The following is a 22,015-nucleotide window of genomic DNA, read 5'->3' on the forward strand; positions in this document are numbered from 1 at the left end:
CATTTGTTAACTGAAATGCCTCCTCCTGACCTTCATTTTCAACAACATTTTCATCTTTGCTGTTTGGGTTCCCTCCCTGCCTGGCTCTGTGACTGACTGGAAGAGGAGAGGTGAGCCCCGACTGTGCTCTGCTGAAGAACCACAGGCTGTTTAGATGCTGGCATTCGCTTTAGAAGAGCCTTTGGAGAATGCAGAAAGCTCCTCTACGGCAGAGAGAAAGAAGGAGCTGAGAGACCGCCGCAGGCTCTAGATATTTCCCAGTGTCAGGAAACCTGCTCTGACAGCACGGCTGGGCAGACGTGCAGGCACAGCAAAGGGTCCTGAAGCCTGTGCTCACCTTCACTCTGCTCCAGCAGGCAGCAGGAATGGGCTACCTAACGTCCCCTATGCTGGATGCCGTTTGTAAACCAGCCAGCAGACAGAAGAGCCAGGAAGCATCTCTACTGTGGCTGAGGAGAGTTAAGCCCCTTCAGAGCTGAAGGAGAGCTGGCAAAACCTATTGGGAACAGCAGCCACCCCTACAAAGGTACAAGGCAGCCATCCAAGGCTGCCTGTCTAGACATAATTACAGCACGCCTGAGAAATGGGCTGAAAAATGCCATTTATCCCCTGCCTTCACCATTTCTCCAGGCAGACGTGTGCCCCAGCTCACAGAGCCACAGGCTCTGACTGAGCTCCTGTGTGCCAGCTCACGGAGCCATGGGCTCTGTTTAGGCTGCAGGAGCCCAGGCAAATGAGGCTCACAATGAGTTATGCTCGCTCAGGTTAGCAGGCACATACAGCACCACACAGCGACATGGACAAAGCCACATCAGTGGTAGGTGTGACATGTATGCATCAAGTTTACTGCTTCCATCTGTGATGCTGCGATCTGGGGGCTCCTGAGCAGCACAACCCACCCGAGCATATGTGTGCACCTTCCAGTGCCCTCCCTTAAAGGGACACGGGATCCTGATGATGGCTGCAGCTTGAGGTGCTTTCATTTCAGTGCATAAAACATGTAAACAAAATGGCTTATGAATCCATAGCTCAGAATAGGAGTTTTTGATAAGTGACAGGAGCCTGGCTCTGGGCTAGGAAGGACAGCCATCCAGGCAGCAACCTGCTCTCCATGGTGTCTCAATCCACAGCCTCTCTGTGTGATAGCTATGATGCTAGAGGGTGTTTTAAGATGGGTACTGATTGCCTGAAAACAAGGCAAGGCAAGGCAAGGCAACCCACCCCAAGCAGCTTTCAGTCACTCACTCCTACAAGCATGGCAGGCAGAAATGAGCAGAGAGCATCTCCATAGCTCACCACCACCCCTTCACAGACCACCAAAACTTTCTATTTAGGCTGCTATATGGTGTCTTTGGCTTTCTGTGGCTTGTTTGGATACAGGTGCAACAAGAGATGTTCAAGGATCAGAGCCCCACATGTGTGCCACGGTTCTCAGCTGTGTTCTCAAGGGCCACAATTTACACTTCAGGTCTATCAGCAAAAGCACAGGTTACCAATTACTTTCAGTGGTACCAGGCACCCAGTTGAAGCCATTCAGACCTAAAATCAGCATTCCTTACATCAAGCTTTACATTGCAAAAGGTAAACAGAGGGGAAACCATAAACCACCCACCCCTCTTGGAGACATCAGCAGGAACCAGGTCACGTACAAAACATTATACAGGAGAACACAAAGGCGCATGGGTCAGAAGATAAAACTATCTTCTCTGAGGGAAAGCTGCCTGCTGGGAAGGCAAGAGAATGATTGAGGAGGCAGATTTCACCTGCTGGCGTGGCCCTGATGCTCTGTAGGTGATAGTGCTCAGCTAACACGCTCCAGCACACCTTGCAGCAGCTGTAGGACATGCATTAACAATCCCAGCTGCGGCCACACGTTACAAACCACTTTTGCCAGACTACAAAAGGGACAAAGCAAAGTTTTGCAGAAAATCTTATGTCTCCAGCTAATCCTCCATAGACTCCTTAGGGGATGGACATGCCAGCTACTCAGCTGAGCTCAGCTGGAGGACCCCACTGTGGGGCTTAGCATGAGTAGCATAGCACACATAGAGTCTGCTGTGTTATAGCTTCTCTGAGAGGGATCAGAGTGACGTGGGGACCTGCTTGCCCCAGCTGGTCTCGGCACAACCTCCTCAGGATAGCAGCTCCTCTGCAAGGGGCAACTTTGTGCAAGACAGAGCTTGGTTTAAGCTCATTTGCAAAGCAAAGCCCCATCTCAGTCACTGTTACTGATGTGACCACATTTGAAGATATATGATCAATGCCAGCATTTTGAGGAAGGATCAACAGGCTGCAGGCTGCTGATTGTGATGGTGCTCAGAAACATACTAATAGGAACTGCAGGCATCTGGAGGATGCTGGTACCAATCTGATTAATTTCACCCAAGTCTGTGTTGATTTGTTCCCAAAATTACAGGCTCTGGCAGCCTTCAGCCTGAAAACACTCCTGGCTGTGAGGAGCCTCATCTCCCAAAGAGAATGGACACATCAGTTCTTTCTTAGACAAGCGCAAGCATCCTAAATCTGAACTAGCCTTTGAGTGAGACATTGAAGTGAACTTATCTAGTTGTAATAATGAACTAACATAATTGTCATCTCTTGGTGGTATCTTACCACCTGACCTGCTGCTTCAGGAGCAAAGGAAGGATCACAAGGCTGCAGGCCATTCAAGGTGTGAGGGATTCAAAGCAGTACTTCTTCAAAGTCAGCCACTGGCTGCTACGTACATCTTGCTGAATGACATTGAACAGGAGGTAGAAGATATATCCCCGACCAATCCTGCCTCTCAAATGCCACTGATCCAGCTGTGCTGTTACTTCCAGTCAACCTCAATTCAACACAGAGCACTGACCTTTCTTGTTCTGCTTTCCTGGCATCACTCATGACAGTTCCTTGGTTTCGTGCCACCTCAAGCACCAGAACAGGAGCCCATTAACTCTGATGCCAAGGACACCTTCCTCCAATGGGGATGCTCTTTCTCCTAGGCCCAGGTGAGAAAATCTCCTGAGCTTCTGTCAGTTTTAGTACGTCTCACCCCACAGCTGTGAGTATGGCACATTGAAGAGCACAGATAAAGGCTACTTTGGACTGAGCAGAAGCACACTTGCATTTCTTCATCTGCCACCCTATGCCAGTGGGCTGCTCGCCTTGCTATGCCCCAGCTGAGATGCAGCAGCATTTCTGTCTGTGAGGGACAGGCAGAGAGAGACAGGCAGCTGGTTAATGCTGTAGGACTCCCTTGAATGCACTGAGCTGCGAGGAACAGGAGAGCCAGGTACCAGGGTGAGTTCAGCACTCAGTCTGAGGTCTGAAGGCCACCAGCATTACTCTGTATTCTCCTTTCATGAGAGGGGGGAATAGCAGCCATTGCTAAATTGCCTGAACAACAACAGAATGCTTCTTCCTCCTCAAGGCGTGTGTGAAACAAGGGATGTAAAAAGGGACATGCCAGTGTCTTCTGCAACTTGATGTTGGCAATGCTACACTTGGGCATACTGCACAGCTCCCACTCCTTTCTTTGCTGGCCTTGCCAAATCCTAGTCATCCTGTTTGCCTGTGCTCCTTCCTCCCAGACGGTCCATCTCCTGCTCCCTTCCTTGAAGATGCTGCATCTCTTTGAAGGCTTCGGCTGCCTGCCAGTCTCTGTTCTCTCCATCTCAGTTCACTCAGCTTTCTCTGAAGAGAGCATCTGTCTTTTCTAAGGGTTGGTTTCCTCAGCTGTTTTTTTGGCACATAGTAGCATTACATTTGACATTACATTGTAGATGGTTCCACTCCGGTCTGGAAGGGCAGCATGAAGAGCTCAGGACAGATTTGTGGCCTCTGCTGACTTCCTGCAAGATGTTGGCTACATCACTTCAATTACCTCATCAAAAGGCAAATCAGCTGTTCTCCTGCGGAAGGAGGCAGTAACAAGCACAGAGAATCGCTACAAAGACAGCTTCATGTCATGCCTTGTGATATACGTCTAATACCCCAGAAAAGGCAGTCAGCTCAAGAGCAGAAGGTATCACATACGCAGCACTGGAATGGGCCCAGGAACCCTGCAAAGGACCTTGCAACCACTCCTTTCTTCAGCGAAAATCTGCGCTGGACCATTATATCTGAAGAACATAATTTTCAGGTCTTGAGCACCCATCTGCAAATCAACCTGCTCTGCAAGTACAGACAGGTGAGATACACCTTGTAGAGCCACAGGCAAGATCCATAGCCATTGCCTTTCCCAGCGCACTGGCCATCCCCTTGACCAGAAAATGGTATGCATTGCAGCAGGGGGATAGGGAAGACAGGAATCAGGCTAATCCTCAACTGTCTTGCAGATAGGAAGGCCTCTAATTAGCGTTTCTTTACATATGGCCCTCTTCCATCACACAGGTTCTTACATTTTCAGGCTGAAGTCTGGGATAACCCTGGTTAACTAGACAACCCCTTCTCATCCAAACCTGCTTCCCAAATGGCCCTGCACGATGTTCTGACACACAAACGGCTGCCAAAAAAAGAGCAGGCTTTCTTTGAAGTTTGTGAAATGATGGCCAGAGAGCAAGGCCAGGAGCTGGAGGAGGTAAATCCAAAGCGTGACAGCACATCCCACTGTGTTGCACCTTCACCTGACCGGTCTAATTGAATCATACAGGCGACAGATGTAGAAGTAACCAGGCAGTCCATCATCACCTCACTGTGAGGAAGTGAAATTATTGCCTATTGCCTTTCCCAGCCAATGCGCCACAGGGGAGGACACTGTGCCCTCTGACAGATGCCACTCACACTGGCAACAGCGACAGGGAAGCAAGAACATTTTGCTGCAGGAAGATGTTAACCACTTTTGTGCCAGGGCCAACATTGCCAGTCTATGTCCAACTTCTCAAAGGGATTTAACTTCACTCTCCTTTTGTTTGAAAAGTCCTATCGTGCCTACAGAACGTGCTTAAGGAAAGATGGTTATGTGCTTGAACATCTTTAGTAGTCTGTAGATGTAAGTACTGCATTACCAGAAGAGATGAAGTTCCCAGTGAATTATGTAGACCACCACCAAAGTACTACAAATGAGACCACAAAACTGGCCTGCACCATCATCTACTTTGTGTATGCATTCCATATCACAGAGGTAACCTCTCTGAAATGACTAAAAGGAGGGTTTAAACATTTTGTTGGGCCTTTTGTCATGTCAGGTCATAAATAAAAAATCAGCAGGGTTCCAGAAGGAAAAAAAAAATAGCTACCCAATACTTAAAACCACCTCTGAAACACCCCTGGAACCCATTCATTTATGCATAAACCCTCCATGATCTGAAAACCCTCTGGATTTCAAAGATGCAGAAATAAACAGAACACCCTGATGGAACACTTCCAGTCTTCGGCAGCTCCTGCAGTCCTGTAAAGCCGCAGTAGCGCAGAACTAGAAACTGCCAGATAAGGTTTGATACAACCCATTGTACAACACCTTGTCCTGGTCATTTAGAGGATGAATATGTGGGGGGAGAAATTACGTACCTGAAGGAAAGGAGAAAACATTTTAATCATAAACCGATTTGATCTTTTTTTTCCTTAACACATTTTAAAGCACATCTTTGAAACTGCTGAAGAGTTGCAATATTAAAATAGCTCCAAAAGGAGTAAGTTACTGATCAGAATAGCAATAAAGTGGTCAGAAGGGCACAGGACTTCACATTTAGTATGCAGCCCTGCCAGTTACTCTCATCAGAAACACGAAGGAGTTTTAATTGCCTTCAAGAGGAATGTTACACTAAAAGTTAAGGGAAGGATGTTCCAGGCTCTGATGCTTTTGTAACACACCATCTCTTCTGTATTCTGCTCTGCTCTTTTGTATTCTGCCATTTGGGGATGGATGGCAGTCAAGGATGTTTTTGCAGTCTTCATTGCTAAGTGAAGTTAATTTAGCACAGAAATTTTTCCACTCCTTACTCATTCCAATCTTCACTTCCCCATGAAAAGTTTAGGGTTTTTTCCATGTAGTTTTCTTCCCCATATTAAAGCAAGAATAAAATACAAAACCGTCTCAGTTAGCAAGAAAAATGTTGTTTATTTTTTACAAAGTGAACTAGGAAGACCAAAAGATTGAAAGCTTGGGTAAATACAACACATTAACCCTGAAACAGTGCAGTTCTTTACTGTTTGTTAGATAATAAGTAGATGTAGGTAGATTTTTGCCAATAGGAAACTGTTTGCTTTGTGCAGTTGGGGTACACACATGCACACACACACAAGCTAAGCAAACAACAGGAAAACCTGATTGGAATGACTGGAGACTGAACAAGAATACAGTATGGGAAGACTTGAAGGCCAGAGCAGAAGACTGATGAGAATGGCATGTTACTGGCACTTAGCTTAACAAGTCACTAATACTGCACTATAGCTCTGTGCTGTTTCTCAGGACACCCAGGTTGGGAGACAAAGAAAAATGAATAAATCCTCACGACTCACAGAGATGGGGAAGGATGGGTGGACTGATCACAGCTAGCTCCCAAAAGGTACGAAATATCACTCTGAAACTAGCAATAAGGCTACCAGCCTGAGAATGCAGACACAACAGCTAGCAGCCCTTATCCTCCACATCTTTACAGAGCATCCCTAGCAAACCTCTGGACACAAGCATCTTGGTACCTGAGTGCTGGGCTCATGCATGTTGGTGATTTGAGTATATGGATATGAAAGTGCCAGAGAATGAAAAACTTTAAAATAGCCCCTGCCCCCCCCCCCAATAAGGTTTTGCACTGTCACTTGCAACACTGTAGGAACAGGAACAAGCATTGCAAAGTCTCAACGTTACCACTGTATCCTTCATTCCTCCTGAAAGCAGCATAAACCATTATTTTGTTTCATTAGAATTCTCTGCCTTTTAAGACAGGCAGACCTCCTACCTCACACTCTATATCCAGAGCACCATCTCTGTATTTCCCAGTGCTGCATCAACATAAACAACCATAAGAAACTTCTTGGAGTGAGGACGTTAGTCATGGAGTTTATATAGTTTCTGGAGCTGAATTACTCCCCATAATCTCCATCTAAAGACAGTAAAGAAGTCTGCAACATTTCTTTAGGGTCCTGTGGAACAGAAGTGTAGTTAGTGCAAAGCAGTGGGCAATACTGGAATTGTAAAAAGGACTCTAACACCACTGTGTAGCTGCCCAAGGAGACAGGGATGCGCAGGCAATGCTGACAGGGAAGCTAAAGCTCCTTGTACTCTACAGTAAAGTCATTCTGATGTGAGGTATTAAAATCTTAAATCTTTAGAGGGGAGATAGTCAAGTTTTAAAACATCAGAGAAATGGTGAAGAGCAAGCTGCAGATTAATCTTTAACTGCTTTAAGGACAGCAACTTTACTGTAGCATTCTTTTTAAGCTTAGTTCAGGTAGTAGAGCTCTTATGGGGCGCAGGACAGGTTGGTCTTTAACACTTTCAGCCTTTAACACTTCTAGGTCTATTATGGCATTTTTTTGGAGGGAAATTATTTGTACCACTGCTTCATGAGAGGGTCCCATTGCAAAATGAGCCCCTGGTTCTCCATCAGGTTGAGTTTCCAGGAGACATCTTCTTGAGCAGTACACTCACACTCTCTGTCACACCACCTCTGTCACACAGTGAGCAGCCAGTGTAATGAATAATAAAAATATTTTATTGTTGCTTCATAGCATAAAACTAATAAATACAGGATTCCAAAGTTCAGGGCATAAAAAAACTGAATGAGCGGAATGTGTCATAACAAAGTCATATTTTAAAACAAGGAGCCACAAGAATCTTTTCTAAACACTTTCTTGAGATCCATCGCTTCCATAGCTCCATCTCACCCCGACGTTTGCGTAGCCTGATCTATGAGCAGTACTAGGAGAGCTGGAAAGAATAATGCATTCATCCATCCACATGCTAGGCAGGAGTGAAACATTTGTCCATACAGGTGAAAGGGTACAGAGCCAAAAGATCCCTCTACAGCAGGGCATGGATTACATACGTTCTCTTCTTTCTGGCTCTCATGTCACAGACTGGGGCTCCTGAGGAAGGGGTTTTTAAGGCCAGGCCGAGGTGGAGGGCCTTCTGGCCCAGAGAACATACTGCACCACATGCAGCATGAGAGAGTAGTACACAGTCAGCCCCTTGTGCCACTGAACACAGCAGCGCTTCCAGTCAGTTCCTTTCAGGGACACAGATGCTTGCAATGGCCGCAAGGAACTGTGTTAAACTGAGGTGGGATCTCTCATCAAGGAGCTGCACGATGAGACAACCACACCACTAGGATTTTCTAAGAAAAATAATTACCTATGATATCCATTGGGTACTGGATCAGAGTCCCAGACAGCTGCTGAGCCTCCAGGCAGCTGCATTAATTTTAAGTGTACAGAATCACAGACTGGCTAGGGCTGGAAAGGACCTTAAGATCATCCAGTTCCAACCCCCTGCCATTGGCAGGGATGCCTCAGACTAGACCATATCATCTAAGGCTCTTTCCAATGGGGCCCTGAACACTGCCAGAGACGGAGCATTTACCACTTCTCTGGGCAGCCTGTTCCAGTGCCTCACCACCCTCACAGTAAAGAACTTCTTCCTTGTATCTAACCTGAACATCCCTTCTGTAAGTTTAAACTCATCACCCCTTGGTCCTATTCCTATAGTCCCTGATGAAGAGTCCCTCTCCAGCATCCTTGTAGGACCCCTTCAGATACTGAAAGGCTGCTATGCGGTCTCCATGCAGCCTTCTTTTCTCCAGCCTGAACAGCCCCAATTTCTCAGCCTGCTGCTTCTTCAGTCACAAGTTCAATAATTCTGTCCTTTCACATGAAAGCAAACAGTGAGTAACTGAAAACAAAGCTATCCATCCTGGTCTTGTGAGCTGTTCAGTCTCTTCTGTACCCCAATAATACACTTAAGCCAATTAACTGAAGGGGATGTTTGAGTAAGACCTTCCTTCTCCACAGAAGAGAGATCTTCTTCAAATGTCTCCTTCAGTTCCCTCCAGGAAAGCAGGCATTTTACTACTAATAGGTCCAGGTGACCCTGCTGGCAGTCCACCTTAGTACAGTCTCACTAGATAAGGATGTAGCCTGCACCATCCTCTATGCTCTCTGAAGTCACTGGCCTGACTTCGCATTTGCTGGGCTTTGAAGTGCCTGCCTGAAGACAAACTCTTTCAGCTGATGCAGTTTATTGTCTCTTAAAGCATCCCGTATGGCACTGAAGAAACTGAAGTAGTGCTGGAAGTTGTGCATCATGAGCAGAACACCACCCAACAGCTCATTGGTCACGACGAGGTGATGGACATAGGCGCGAGTATGCCTTTGACAACAGTAACACGTGCATCCTTCCAGCACAGGACCAAAATCATCTTGGTATCTAAGGAGGAAGCAATGTTGGATTACATCAAAGGAAAGAAAACCCGTTTAAGCAATAAAGAGTATCCAGCTACTATATGGCCTTTTGCAGGGACCTGAGCCTAAAAGTCTTGAGGGCCTGAATCCAGCTGCTGTAAGATGTGTTGACATTCAAGACCAGCTCTACTGGCAGGTAGGACTTCAAGTATCCTGCCAGAACTTACTACAGAACCAAAAATGCCACATAGCTAAGTCAGAGGATGACTTTTGACTATACCACAGCTAACAGCAGCGAGAGCCCTTATCTAATGTCTTCCCTGAGAGCAAAGGTGCAGCACAAGACACACCTCACTACCTATCAGTCTGCGAAAGAAAAACGATCAAAACCCAGGATTTACTATTTACAAAACCATATTCCCCTCTATTGTGAGATGCACTGTTCTCAAAGTGGAGAGAGGATTGAGCAAAGTAACACAGTTGCCTACTGAGCCTAATGGTAGCTGTGTAAAAGAGAAGGCAGAACACATGGTAACACTGTCCTAAGTTTTTCTAAGTATCCAGAAACTGCCTAATTGCTCTGCAGCTGCAAGGAGTCAGAAAGAGGAGGCTCTCCGTGGTTCATATAAAATCTAGCATCTCAAGATGACCCATGTTAGATTTGGAAGACCAGAACAATTCCCAGACAACCTTTGTGAACCTACTGTCATTCAGCTGGAACATAGTTATGACCACAGTATGTCTGCTGGATAAATGGTAAGAAAATCCCCAGCTTTAGGTCAAGCAAAAGTCAGTGCTTCCAGCCACACACTGATGCCTAATCACAAGCTATAATGGTTGTCCAACACTCTCCACTAACGTGTCCAGAAGTACTGCCCTCAACAGCTTCATGTTTTATAAAGTCTCCCATCCAGCTACTGACCACACGCCATCAAGCACAGAGGACAAAAGCATCATATTTAGTGACACAGCTGTACGTACCCTCCTCACAAACTCACGTACCTTTTGTCCTTTAGACATATCTCAAATGGGGTCATTTCTGGGTCAGCTTTGGAGATTTCACCTTGGTCTTCTTCAACACCATTCTTCTCCAGGTCCTGGGCACCATTTTGCATGAAAACTGTTATAAATCAAGAGAACAGCCTTCTATGAAAAGGAAGGGTAACAACCTTAAAGTAGGTGTTTCTGCTACTCACTTAACAGATGAAAACTCCTACCCCAAGTTTCCACCTCTTTCCTATAGTAAGCAACTGATTTTCTTTAACTAGCATAGGTTAGTTAACACAAATACCATTTTAGATGATTAAAACAGAAAGAGGCAAGTGAAAACTTATCTACTAAACCTCATGAAGAGTTAAGAGCTGAAACAACAGTGTAACTTTCTGCTGCTTTACTAAGCTGCATTCTTAATAAAATGTCAAAAATACTTCCAGTCTGAACTGCATGCTGGATAGACTGCAATCACCTGAACAAAGTGATTTTATTGCGATTATGTTAGAGTAGACAGGCAATTCATCTGCATTCGCCCATTCTACACTCCATGCTGTCATCAGGCTCAAAAAGATGCCCTTTTTTTTAATTTCCTTGAAAACAGTGGCGATCAAAAGAGGCTGGTAGCACTAATGCAGAAAATTTAGATTTCACATCTGCCTTTCAGCAGTCTGTTTTAAAAATAAAAACTCACCACATAATTTTGTAGGCTTGCATTTTTTAGGTTTGTTCTTAAGCAGCAGATGTTATCTGGACACATCAATATTAGGGTTTGCACAATCCATGTCCACTGACTGTTAGACAGAGAACAGATTCTGTCCTTACCCAGAATCTTCTGATTTAAGAATAAAGTGAGGCAAGGTAAAGATTAACAACCAAAAAGAAGGGTTAAAAAACAGCAGCAAGCACAAAGAATCAAGATGTTCCTTTCTATTCAGGTTTTGAATTATCCAGGCATGGAAAGCTGCTATGTGCTACCCAGGAGGAAAAATGCAAAATGTTTTTTTCTGTATTAAAAACATTTAATAGGCCAAACCAAAACAGCTGCTTGAAAAATTTTATAGATGCTTTAATGGGTGATACGCATGCTCCCATCTCACAGGGCAACCAGGTAATGAGTTATGAACAGCTCCTTTTTGTTTTGATAGGAACTACCAAATATAAGGCCAGAGAGGAAAGCTGCCCAAAGAACTGGAATCCCTAACTTCTGTCAGGTAGAGAAAAGGGATTTAAAAAATACATCATCTAAACAAATACATACTCAGTTAATTCTAGAGATCAAATATCTTGGATCTCCACTTAATAGGTCGAGCCTTCACTGCTAACAGTAACAGAACATTTGCCAATGGTGTAGAACAGAAACTTCTCTATTAGGTAAATGTTTAAGAAATAATTTTGGCTAATCATTCAGATCCTAGGTGGAAGCCTCAAGTTCCCGTTAAAATATCCCACCTTCAAAAGCAATACTTGACAGTGGAATCCCAGTTTTCCAGTGCTTCTCACAATACTGGCTGATACAGTAAAAACTGTAATGACCATCAAGGAGCTTACTTGTTGCTTCAGGATCTGGACGGCAGTCATAACTGAAAACCAAGGCACAGCCTCGCTCTGTCACTTGGAAGGGAAAGAAGCTCTCAAAAATGTCCACACCCCTTTCAATGCACTCAAGCACCTCATCTGGTTTGCCTACACCATGGATGAGTCTGTAAGAGACACACAAGAAGACAAATCTAGAATATTCTGTCTAGAAAGCAAACAAATACCTGAAGGAAAAGACACATTTGCAGCACATGTAGCTTATCCCTGCAACTGCTAACCAGAAGGCAAGTGTATACAACAGTCATCACTCGGAATCCTGTGTGCTTCCAGTTCCCCACCTCCATTTTATCCAGTACATAGCAGGCTTTTCTTTATCTGCCGTTTGGAAGACAGCAATAATCTCTCATTTACTGCAGAAAAACCTCATTGTGTCCATGATGTTTGAAGTACATATACAAAAACACTCAGATTCAAAATTCCCCTAGCATGTATGTCATAGAACAGATATTTTCCTTAGTCGTGTTTGTGCCGTAGGGAACTACCAGTTTCCAGATACATGGACCCCTTTGCTGGGTAACTGCTTAGGAGAAACTCTAAAAAGTTTTGACAAGAGCAGCAGGGACAGCAGGAGATGGCTGGTCAAAGATACAAGTCCTCCAGGTGACAGACACATCACATAGCACTTGGAGACCTGCCTGGAAGAGAATGCACTAATGACAAATGTCATTGGAAAGAAAAAGTTCCTTGCTTTCTTCTTCCCTCCTCTTTACACTCTACCTGCTCAAAATGATTTGTCCAAAAACCTGGGCTGTAACATCTCCTAGGACACGGCATTAAGAGCCAGGAAGACCCCAGCTGGATTGCCATCACTGGTAATAGAGATCCTGCTGTTAGCCAAATTTAGCTGGCAGCTTCCCCGAGGGTGGGTGAAACAGAAGAGAACAGAGCAGGGCCTGCTATTCTGCAGGTGCATGGCTGGGCTGACAATAGTAAAAGCTATTGCAGGGCAATGATCTAAACAGATAATTAGGAAAATACACAGGGGCTGATCAAATGAAGTCACAAGACACCATTTTTGATCACTTTTCTAACTACCCCAATTAAATTTGTGAGCACAGAATAAGGACAGGGGAAGTTTACAGCACTAGTGTCTTATGTTTCAGGCTCTAGTGGCACAGAAAAAAAAAATACTTAATAGTTAACATAGTAGCTCTGCATATATGATCCAAACCCTTGCTAAAACTTATCTTTGCAGAGGTAATGATGACAAACATTTGCTCTTGCAAGGGTACTGAAAAGTAAAATAAATTTGAATAAGAAACTTCAGCATCGTTAGGTACATGACAGGACTCAGAGTACATTTATAAGATCATTTCACCACCACACAAAAACCAGCCACTTCTTGGGTGAAGCATAGGAAGCGTTTGTCTTCTAGAGAATTTCATTTTGGGGTAGAACAAAGCTGCAAAACAACTTCTCCAGCCAGAATGGCAAGGGTGATTCAGGACAGCAGGACTGTCTGAAATCCACTTGAAGTACTTACGACACCCCTTAGGGGTAACCAGCTTTCTTCCTACAGAGAGGTCAGAAACACTTGTCTTAACCAGGCAAGCAAACTATTTGATAGATGAAGCAGATGCACTGGTAGCCACTGAGGTTACCTGAGCAGATTGGACTCTTAATGCTCCCAGGGGATCTTTAAAGTAGCAAAACCAGACAGCACGGCAACAACACAGCAAGCCTTGTAATTATCAGGAAACTTCAAACCCCAGGTACCACTAAGCATGAACAAGCTGCAACACCAGGCACATGCTTTTGCATTTAATTGCATTTTGAACACTGCTAGGTCAAAGCAGTGCAGAAGGCAGCAGAAAGACAGTGGGGCCTGAGTCACTCTCTTCAGGAAATGATGAAAAAAGACACCCATGCTACTTCTGTTGCAGCTGCTCCTATAAGAGCAACCCATGCAAAAGACAGCAAGCTCAACCCAATACTAAGGAACATCCCCCCACACACACTTCTGAATCACTAGAAAATATCAGTGCATATTTTCTGGAAGTCTTTAATTACTGTTAAGTAATTTTTAAGAGTCAAGAAAGCTGCCCCTCCTGTCCAATCTTTGGCATCAATCTTATGGACATAACTTGCACCTTAGAATACACAATGATCCCCACACTATGCCAGTCCAAGCACAGAATACAATTGGTTTGGGCCAGGTTGTATCACCTCTGGTAAACTCATAGGCTCAGTTTCTTAGGTACTAAGTTAGAGCTGGCAGCTGTAAGACCGTGTGAGCACTCGCTGGTACTGTAAGCAGCCCTCCCTTCTCTCCTCTAGTTCACATCAGAGAGAACTGGAAACATGAGAGTTTTTCTGAGAAGAGGTCCCTGTAAAATACATTGGTAATCAAGTTCTTGTTTGAACTGGACTGCAAGCAAACCATGGCCTCAGAAGCCAAATGCAAGCAGTCCAGTTACATACTACCTGTAATTCCTCCTAAGATGTAAAGATGACTTGAGATAAAAATCTTGATTGTTCTGTAAATATGGGGAATACTCAAACCCAAAACCCACAGTGCAGGCACAGTTTGGTGCCAGTTGCAGCTAAAAACTGAAAGAGGCGTTGAATACCGCAGCCTGACAGTGGTAGATCTTACGTAGCCTGGCACATACAGAAAGCAGTACAATACAGTGATACTTCACAGCAGCCCCTCATAATAGGAAAGATGGACTTCTTGGGATGTTTCCCATACAGCTTACCTTGGTTTATCCTCTGGCAACTCTGCAGTGACAGAAGCTATCAGTTTCAACTTGGTCTCCTTGGCCATGGCACATCCCTGAAAGCCATCTAGCAGAAAGCCACCCACAGGTCGCTTGGCAGTCTCCCTGGCTGATCTGAGCCTCTCTTCCAAGATACTTCCTCCTTCAATTGCCCCAAACATTACACTTCTTTGGAGTTCCTGGCCCAAGAGAAAGCTACAAGTGTTAGAGTGTGCTCTGCCAAAGACATGGAAGACGCCTCACAGCCCAGACTCCAGATGCCAACTACTTAAGCCCCACATTCCCAGGAACTTAGCAGAAGCAGTGTTTCATCCCATGTATGACTATTCCCCACATACCACTGTGAAGTCCAAGTGTAAGGTAGAAAAAGGATTCAGAGACAAGATTCTGCTCTTTACTATGACACTGAAAATTTTGATTCCTTGAGAATTTTGGTGCCATTCCACCTCTCTATATAAGGCAATAACCACAGATCATCTTTGTACATGGCTTTTTATAGATAGCCTCTCAGCATTACACTTGTCAGTGCAGAAAACAAAGCTGGTGCCATTATCCTGGCTGTCAGACACCAGATCTCACAGTGAACTGCCTTTCAGGGGATACTAATACCAGCTCCTGTCACCCATTTTCCTTTGTAGTACAGAATTAGTATATTCCCTCTCACCAAAAGGGAGGGAAATTTCAGATCTGCTGGAGGAAATGAAGAATGGCACTGGCGAATTTCAGCAAGTCCTCCCTCACTTGGAACTGAGAGAACTTCAGAGCAAAAAGAAGGGTTTTCTCAATCTGAATGAGAAACCTTTGCCCACGTATATAACACGAAGGGAAGTAAAAGTAATGTACTACATTCCAAAAGCAGGAAAAAGCTATATAGCTCTCCTCAACTAGTAGATATTCATCCCTGGCAGTGCTCAAGGGAAGGCTGGACAGAGCCTTGGGTGACATGGTCTAGTGTGAGGTGTCCCTGTCCATGGCATGGGGGTTGGAACTGAATAAATTTAAGGTCCTTTCCAACCCCAACCATTCTGTTTTCTATGGGTATCCTGGTGCAGGAGGCAAGTTATTAAAGGAAGGAAGGAAACTCCACAGTGCTACTGGTTATACCTCATGCAGGACTCTCACCTGGTCATTCTCTGATACAACTGTGGGACATGATGTCCTACTAAATCACATCCTGGGACTATTCAAAGATGCAGCACAGACCAAAAAGCACCCCATATTTCGGGGACCTTACCGGTGATTTTTCTAGCATCTGAAGGCATGCATCCAGGAAGGAAAGTGACCTATCCACAGACTTCTTGGCCCTTTTTCTACCAGCTTCTCCAGCAACGGTGTCTCCATCAGAGATGCACTGGAACCAATCTGGCTGGATAGCTCGCTGCATATCCATGAACTTGGAAGCTGTGATTTCCATGCGCCCTGAGCTTCCCCACAGGGACACTGTCTATCAAGGACAAACAGGGATGAATGTTAGTTGCAAAAGTTAACAGATCTTAAGAGTCAAAGCAGAGAAGGAACTGGTCTGGTGAAACACTAGAGATTGGAATGATACTTCATAGGCAAGCTCTCCAGGACCATGGCTCAGGTAATCCACTGCACTTGGCACAATGAGTGAAAGGAGATAAATGACTTAACTGGGATGGTCCAGGATCCACTTTGATGAAGCCATAACACTCAACACAGTAATGCTGCACATATTTGAAATTCTCTGAGATGGAGCATATGGCCTATCATCACCCAAATTAGTGGCAGAATTGTAAAAAGAAAAATAAAAAGAAGAAAAGATTTAATTCCCATCAAACTTATGTTGTCATCTCACAAAATGCAGAAAAGGATACAACAGGAATTACAGTTCACTAGTTTTCTGTACATAATGTAAAACCAATAAACTATTTCCTCTTTTGAGCACTGAATTCATACCACCTGTGTGCATATACACGTATATATCAAGCACACCACACAGAGAAGAATACAAAAGGTTAGGCAATTTAATCTTAGAATGCAATGTTATTTGGATTCTGGTCCCAAATCCAGCCACTTAAGAAGAGACTGAAATACCAAGCAAAACAGAAACACGCAGCTTTCAGAGACGGTGTAAGAAATTGCAGGTACTCATTAGGATTTCACAGTCTTCTCGGTCTCCTCACACACCTTCCCTTCTGCATGCACACATGGGCCTCCATCATCTATTGCTCCTCCATGCTACACTCAAACGATTTTAAAGCAAGACAAAAGCACCTTTGCAGAGACGTTATGTTACCTCAACACCTCTGGGCTAGCACCATTCAATTCACTAACCATGCAGAGCCACAGAATGTTACTGCAGCCACTGTAACTATGCATGTTTTACTCCACCCATCCATCCATCCATCCATGCATCCATCTCTGCTGATTACTTCTGGCCTCATCAGCCAATTTCACAGAACCTGAGTAACAAGGAAACAGGCAGAAGTCTCAAGGTAGAGGGAGATCCCAAATTACCACCTGCAGAAAAACTGGAATGCAGCAGCTCTACATTGTTCTGCAGCAGCATGTTGACCAGTTCGTACCTGCTGCCTCTTATATGAGAGCACCAAGGAACAGCTGGTGAAGGCAGACAGAGAAAAGCCAGAACTGTTTGAGCCAAAGGGCACAGAATGTAATCAAGTCTATCTACCTTCATTCTGCTCTCCAGAGGAAAACAGCTGTTTTCATAAATAAAACAGCCATGTGGCTTAGAGAACTGAGCATTACCCTCTGATTATTTAAATCCAGCCTGTGTCAGGCTTTCTGGCACAGAATCCAAAGCCTTCTATCCCACCGCTTTCAAAAAGCTCTCAGGAGTATTTGTCAGTGTAAATCTAGCTGCTGAATGCCTTGTAGCAAGGTAACGAAAATCTTTTATCAGCTTCAAAATATGAAACCCAGTCAAACCTGCAACCTCCAAGTTTAGATTGCTGCCATCACCTCACTGCTGCACAACACTGAGACAAGCTTCAGGTGACTCCTTTCCTGCAGAGACAGATCTCAGCCTGGTTCCCAGCAGAAAGAGTATACACTGACAGCTGGATGACAGTCATTACCCCCTGTCATTCAGTAACCTTTCACCCAGTGCGATGGCACCCAAACCAGCCTTGGCACTGTGCAGGTGCCAGAAGTGGCTCCTCCAAGCCAAAGCTGTATCAGGCAGCAAGCAGCATGTGGACTGTACAGAGAACATGAGTGCCTGTGGCATGGAATGGGCAAACATCCATATCAGTATGCACTCCTGAACTGCTGAGCCACCTTCCTGCAAAAATACTAAGATCTTCCCCTTTGTGGGCCTGTAGCAGGCTGTAAATACACACACAGAAGTTCAGGTTTATTGCTTATCAGTGGCACTGTCATAAGCTTGTACAACATATAAGCTGAAATACATGGATTTTTTTTTCACCGCCATATTAACCACAAGAGTATGGGAGTCCAGAGCTCTCCTTTCTATCTGAATTGCCACTTAACTGTTCAGGGAACATCCTGTCAAGTAAGAAAATGTCCAGCTTTATTTAGCTGGAGGTATGAACATGTAATGATGTTCCTCTTTGTGCAAGTACTTATACAAAGCATAAAAACATCTTGTGGCTAAGTCAACCCACCCAGCCAAGGGGAGGACTGACAGCTTTCTTTTGGGAACTTTAAGTGGACCTTTCAATTCTTTACAATTACTGTACCTTGTTAGTGTTGTAGCCAGATGGACAGGGAGTGACGGGGTCATGAAGGGAGCAGTACAGCACCTTCTCTGGCATACCTGGAAACAAAGAAGAGTAAAGTTTCATGAACCAAAACAAAGCTAATGGTCTGTAAATCTGCAAAAGGGGAACAGGGATTCTCACACACATAAGTACATTCATTCTGACAAAGAAAATAAGTGTTCATTTGATCTCTCAGCACCAAAGAAGGCAGACATTTTCCCCAGCTTTATTAGCTTCAGGGAGGAGAGTGCAGCATCAGGACACACCATCAAATAACACCCTTTGACTCTGCAACCTCAGTAGCTCCTTTGAAAGTTTTTTGTATTTCTTCTTGATTAATACTGCTGCTATTAAAATTTGACAGACCAAACAGCTGACTTACTTAACCACTCAACTGATAAAATGGCCACATCTGACACAATCTAAAGTGAGCAACAATCTCAAGCCTAGGATTTTTAATGAACAACAGCATATAGCAAGACAGCAGATCAGCTGCACAAGTAAGTTTATAATCCCTGCCACTTTGGAGGCTTCAAATGCCAGAAAGCTAGATAGCATGTTCCAATGACATACAGTTTTCACAGATAGTCATGAAAATTGGTGAAGCCTCCAAGAAGTTTCAGAGAAAGAGGTTTTCAATTTTTCTTGAAGAAGCAAGTTGTCCCAAAGCAGTCGAAGTTTACTGCGAGTTGGGAGCAAGCAAATGTCCTTTAGAAATCCAAGCCATAACTTTGCTCACATAATGCAATGCATGTCCAAAAGTTTGATGTGCTTTAAAAGGAAAAAGAGAAAAAAAAAAAGAAGCTTGGTGTCTGTATATAGAATAAAAAAATTATGGACTGGTTTGGGCTGGAAAGGACCTTAGGATCATTCAGTTCCAATCCCCTGCCATGGACAGGGATGCCTCACACCAAACCATGTCACCCAAGGCTCTGTCCAACCCGTCCGTTAACACTGACAGGGATGGAGCATTCACCACTTCTCTGGGCAACCTATGTCAGGGCCTCACCACTCTCATAGTAAAGAACTTCTTCCTTATATCTAAACTGAACTTCCCCTGTTTAAGTTTAAACCCATCACCCCTTGACCTATCATTTTTAAAAATTGTAATAATTTGCATTATTTTACACATTCAGAATGTATGTGCAATGGACACATACAAAACATTCATAAGAACACCTCAGCATTGGCAATGCAAAGTTTTTTCTTGCAAAGTCTGACAGATTCTATGCAAAGAACTGATTATAAATTACAGAAACTAAAGACATGCCATCACTTTGACAGGGTTTACTCTATACCCAGTGCAGCCTGAGTCACGCAGACAGCCAAAGCATCCCAGAAAAGTTTCTTGACTTGGTTGATCATCCTCCAGTTCCCTGATCTACCTTCCCAGACATAAATACAGGCCATGATACAGATACTCACAAGATGCTAACCCCACATTCACTGTGCATTCAGGCTCCTTTGCCACAGCAGCCTGATAACAGTGATCTCTGTTGCATAATATGTGCGGTTACAACAACCACAGAAAAAACCTAGTACAGTTACAAATGTAAGCACTCCTCCTTTACTCATTCTTGTCAATGAGGTGTTAAGATAAAGACTTCATTCAGGAACTGCCCCAAGAATGGAGTACAGGGAACGAAGAGCACAAAGGCTTGGGGCTTGGTGCAGTAGCTGAGGGTGATGGCAGTGTTGACTGTCTTACATTTGACAAACTAAAGTTGAGTTTATTCCTAAAACTGATTCTTTAACGTGGAAAAATTGAAGGAGAATACAGGGAGCAAGTACAGTGCAACTAAAGGGACAGGAACAAAGAAAGGGGAAAATGAGCTTCTTCACCTGCTGCTTTAGTTCCTCAGAGCTCATGGGTACTCCCCCTAACATCTCAAAACAGCAACAGCTCAGAGGCAGAAGCATTCACCAGCTGAAACTGATTTGATGTGGGGCACTTTGCCTGTTTTTTATTCATACTGCATGAAGATTTCCTCTTTAGATGAAAACAACTATTTCATGAGAATCAGATAAAGCCAACTTGAGCAGACAGATGCTCTCAGGAAATGTATTTGAACAGTTCCATAAGGGAAGCCATTCTCATGACAATTTCCAGTTCTCCTCAAAAGAGGTCAGAAATTGTACACAGCAAGATTCACTTGCAGCTGTGACTTGGGGCTACACTCAAACCTCTCTCAGTTCTAGTCTCAACTTCTGGGCTAAGCCCACCCTCGTCAGTGCTGAAACTCACAAGGAGAAAACTGGGCACAGAAAGAAAAAAAAAGAGAAATAAAGGGAAACTCCCTATTTTTGTAGCCTGTTCGACAGATTTGTGGCCATACTAGTGACAACATACTATTTCAAGTCTTCCTCAGTGCCACGTTGATTGAGGAAATGCCATGGAAAGCCAACTTCCTGCCTACTGTGCTGCCTAAAAAATTCACCAGCAAGATCCACCTGTATTATCTCTCCAGACATACAAGCAAATACAGACATTTTACCTATAAATTTTGCAGCTCCTTCTTTGTATTCTTCCAGGACATCATGAATTTCTGCCCTGTATCCAGACAGAGAAACACATTAACTAAGCAAACAAGAAAGATCAGTGGTTTCATCACTAAGGCTCCTGCTTCTCATAGATATGCATCGTCTGAACTTCCGTTGTCTTAAGACACTGATAGTTGCCATCCAGCTATCAAGTAACAAAGCAGGACAGACAGAACTAAACAGAGCTCAAGAACCACATCTCACAAACCAGGGCACTCATAATTCTGTGACAAAGGCAGAGCTTTTACTCACACTGACCAGTAACCACTGCCTTGCTGGAGAGCACGAAATAAGGCTGTGATTTTCTGGGTAGCATTACTAACTTCACTCCATCCTCTTTGCAGGCAGTTGTAGAGCAAGATAAGGTCCCCCATGAGCCTGTTCTAGACTAACACACACGCCCCACCATTCCCCCCTCACTCCCCAGTTTCCTCAGCCCTCTGCATCCTTAAATCACTGCACCTCCCTCCGACGGGGATGCAACAAAGGACCAACAGACTCCGGCATTTCGCCTTGCACCAGGGGAAGCGAGAAGCCCGCCCGCCCCGCAGACAGACAGGCAGACAGGGCCGCGATACTCACAGCGTGGGCAGGGTGAGCTGCGCCACGGCGGGGACGCCTCCGACCGTCTGCAGCGTGTCGTGGGTGAGGTGTGGCGCCGACCCGGTCCGCGTGTAGAGCAGGCATCCCGGCAGCGGCAGCACGGCGGCCCCGCTCCTGCCCAGCCCCACCAGCGTCCCCAGCCGCCCGCCGGCGACCCCGCACAGCTTCATCTCCATCGCGGGCCCCGCAGCACCGTTACCGCCGTGCACGGCCGGAGGTGGCGGGAACGTGCTCTGAGCGCCGCCGCTTCGTGTACCCATCGCATCATCAGCGTGCGCCGGCGGGCACACTGCGCCCTTCGCGCACTGACGGCAACGTTGCCATGGCGGAGCCGCTGCCGGCGCGGGGCGTGCGGGGACTCGCCGGGAGGAGCGGGCGGCTCATGGCGGTGCCCGCCGCGGTTTAAAACACCTCCAACGGTCTAAACGGCGGCGGGGAGAGGGCGTTGGGTCCGGCCGAGGGTTGTCACACCCAGGGCGGCCCCGCGGGGAACCGGGTTCTAACAGCACGGTCAGCAAAAGGTTTCCCCGGCCCTGT

The 22,015-nt window shown here is 45.1% G+C and overlaps 1 protein-coding gene across 1 annotated transcript; it reads right to left on the minus strand.

The window, feature by feature from the left end:
* Window positions 1-8,723: 8,723 nt before the first annotated feature.
* Window positions 8,724-21,759, minus strand: QTRT2 (queuine tRNA-ribosyltransferase accessory subunit 2). The gene is made up of 8 exons (XM_061357723.1): window positions 21,458-21,759; window positions 20,830-20,885; window positions 18,314-18,390; window positions 15,862-16,071; window positions 14,607-14,806; window positions 11,860-12,011; window positions 10,321-10,438; window positions 8,724-9,343 (listed from the first exon to the last, which is right to left on the minus strand). The coding sequence occupies exons 1-8, from the start codon at window positions 21,736-21,738 to the stop codon at window positions 9,082-9,084; spliced, it is 1,356 nt and encodes a 451-aa protein (XP_061213707.1). The 5' UTR covers window positions 21,739-21,759; the 3' UTR covers window positions 8,724-9,081.
* Window positions 21,760-22,015: the final 256 nt, after the last annotated feature.

Source organism: Neopsephotus bourkii, unplaced genomic scaffold (genome assembly GCF_033783945.1).
Source record: "Neopsephotus bourkii isolate Nb327-2 ecotype Australia unplaced genomic scaffold, CSIRO-AGI_Nbou_v1 NB_911, whole genome shotgun sequence".
Lineage (NCBI taxonomy): Eukaryota > Metazoa > Chordata > Aves > Psittaciformes > Psittacidae > Neopsephotus > Neopsephotus bourkii.

Excerpts from the sequence above, each read along its gene's own strand:
- QTRT2 (XM_061357723.1), bottom strand. The coding sequence starts at position 21,738 with ATGGGTACACGAAGCGGCGGCGCTCAGAGCACGTTCCCGCCACCTCCG. Across the intron at positions 18,391-20,829 it reads AGGAGCTGCAAAATTTATAG|GTATGCCAGAGAAGGTGCTG; the intron begins GTAAAATGTCTG and ends CTTTGTTTCCAG. Across the intron at positions 16,072-18,313 it reads CTGGCTACAACACTAACAAG|ACAGTGTCCCTGTGGGGAAG; the intron begins GTACAGTAATTG and ends TGTCCTTGATAG.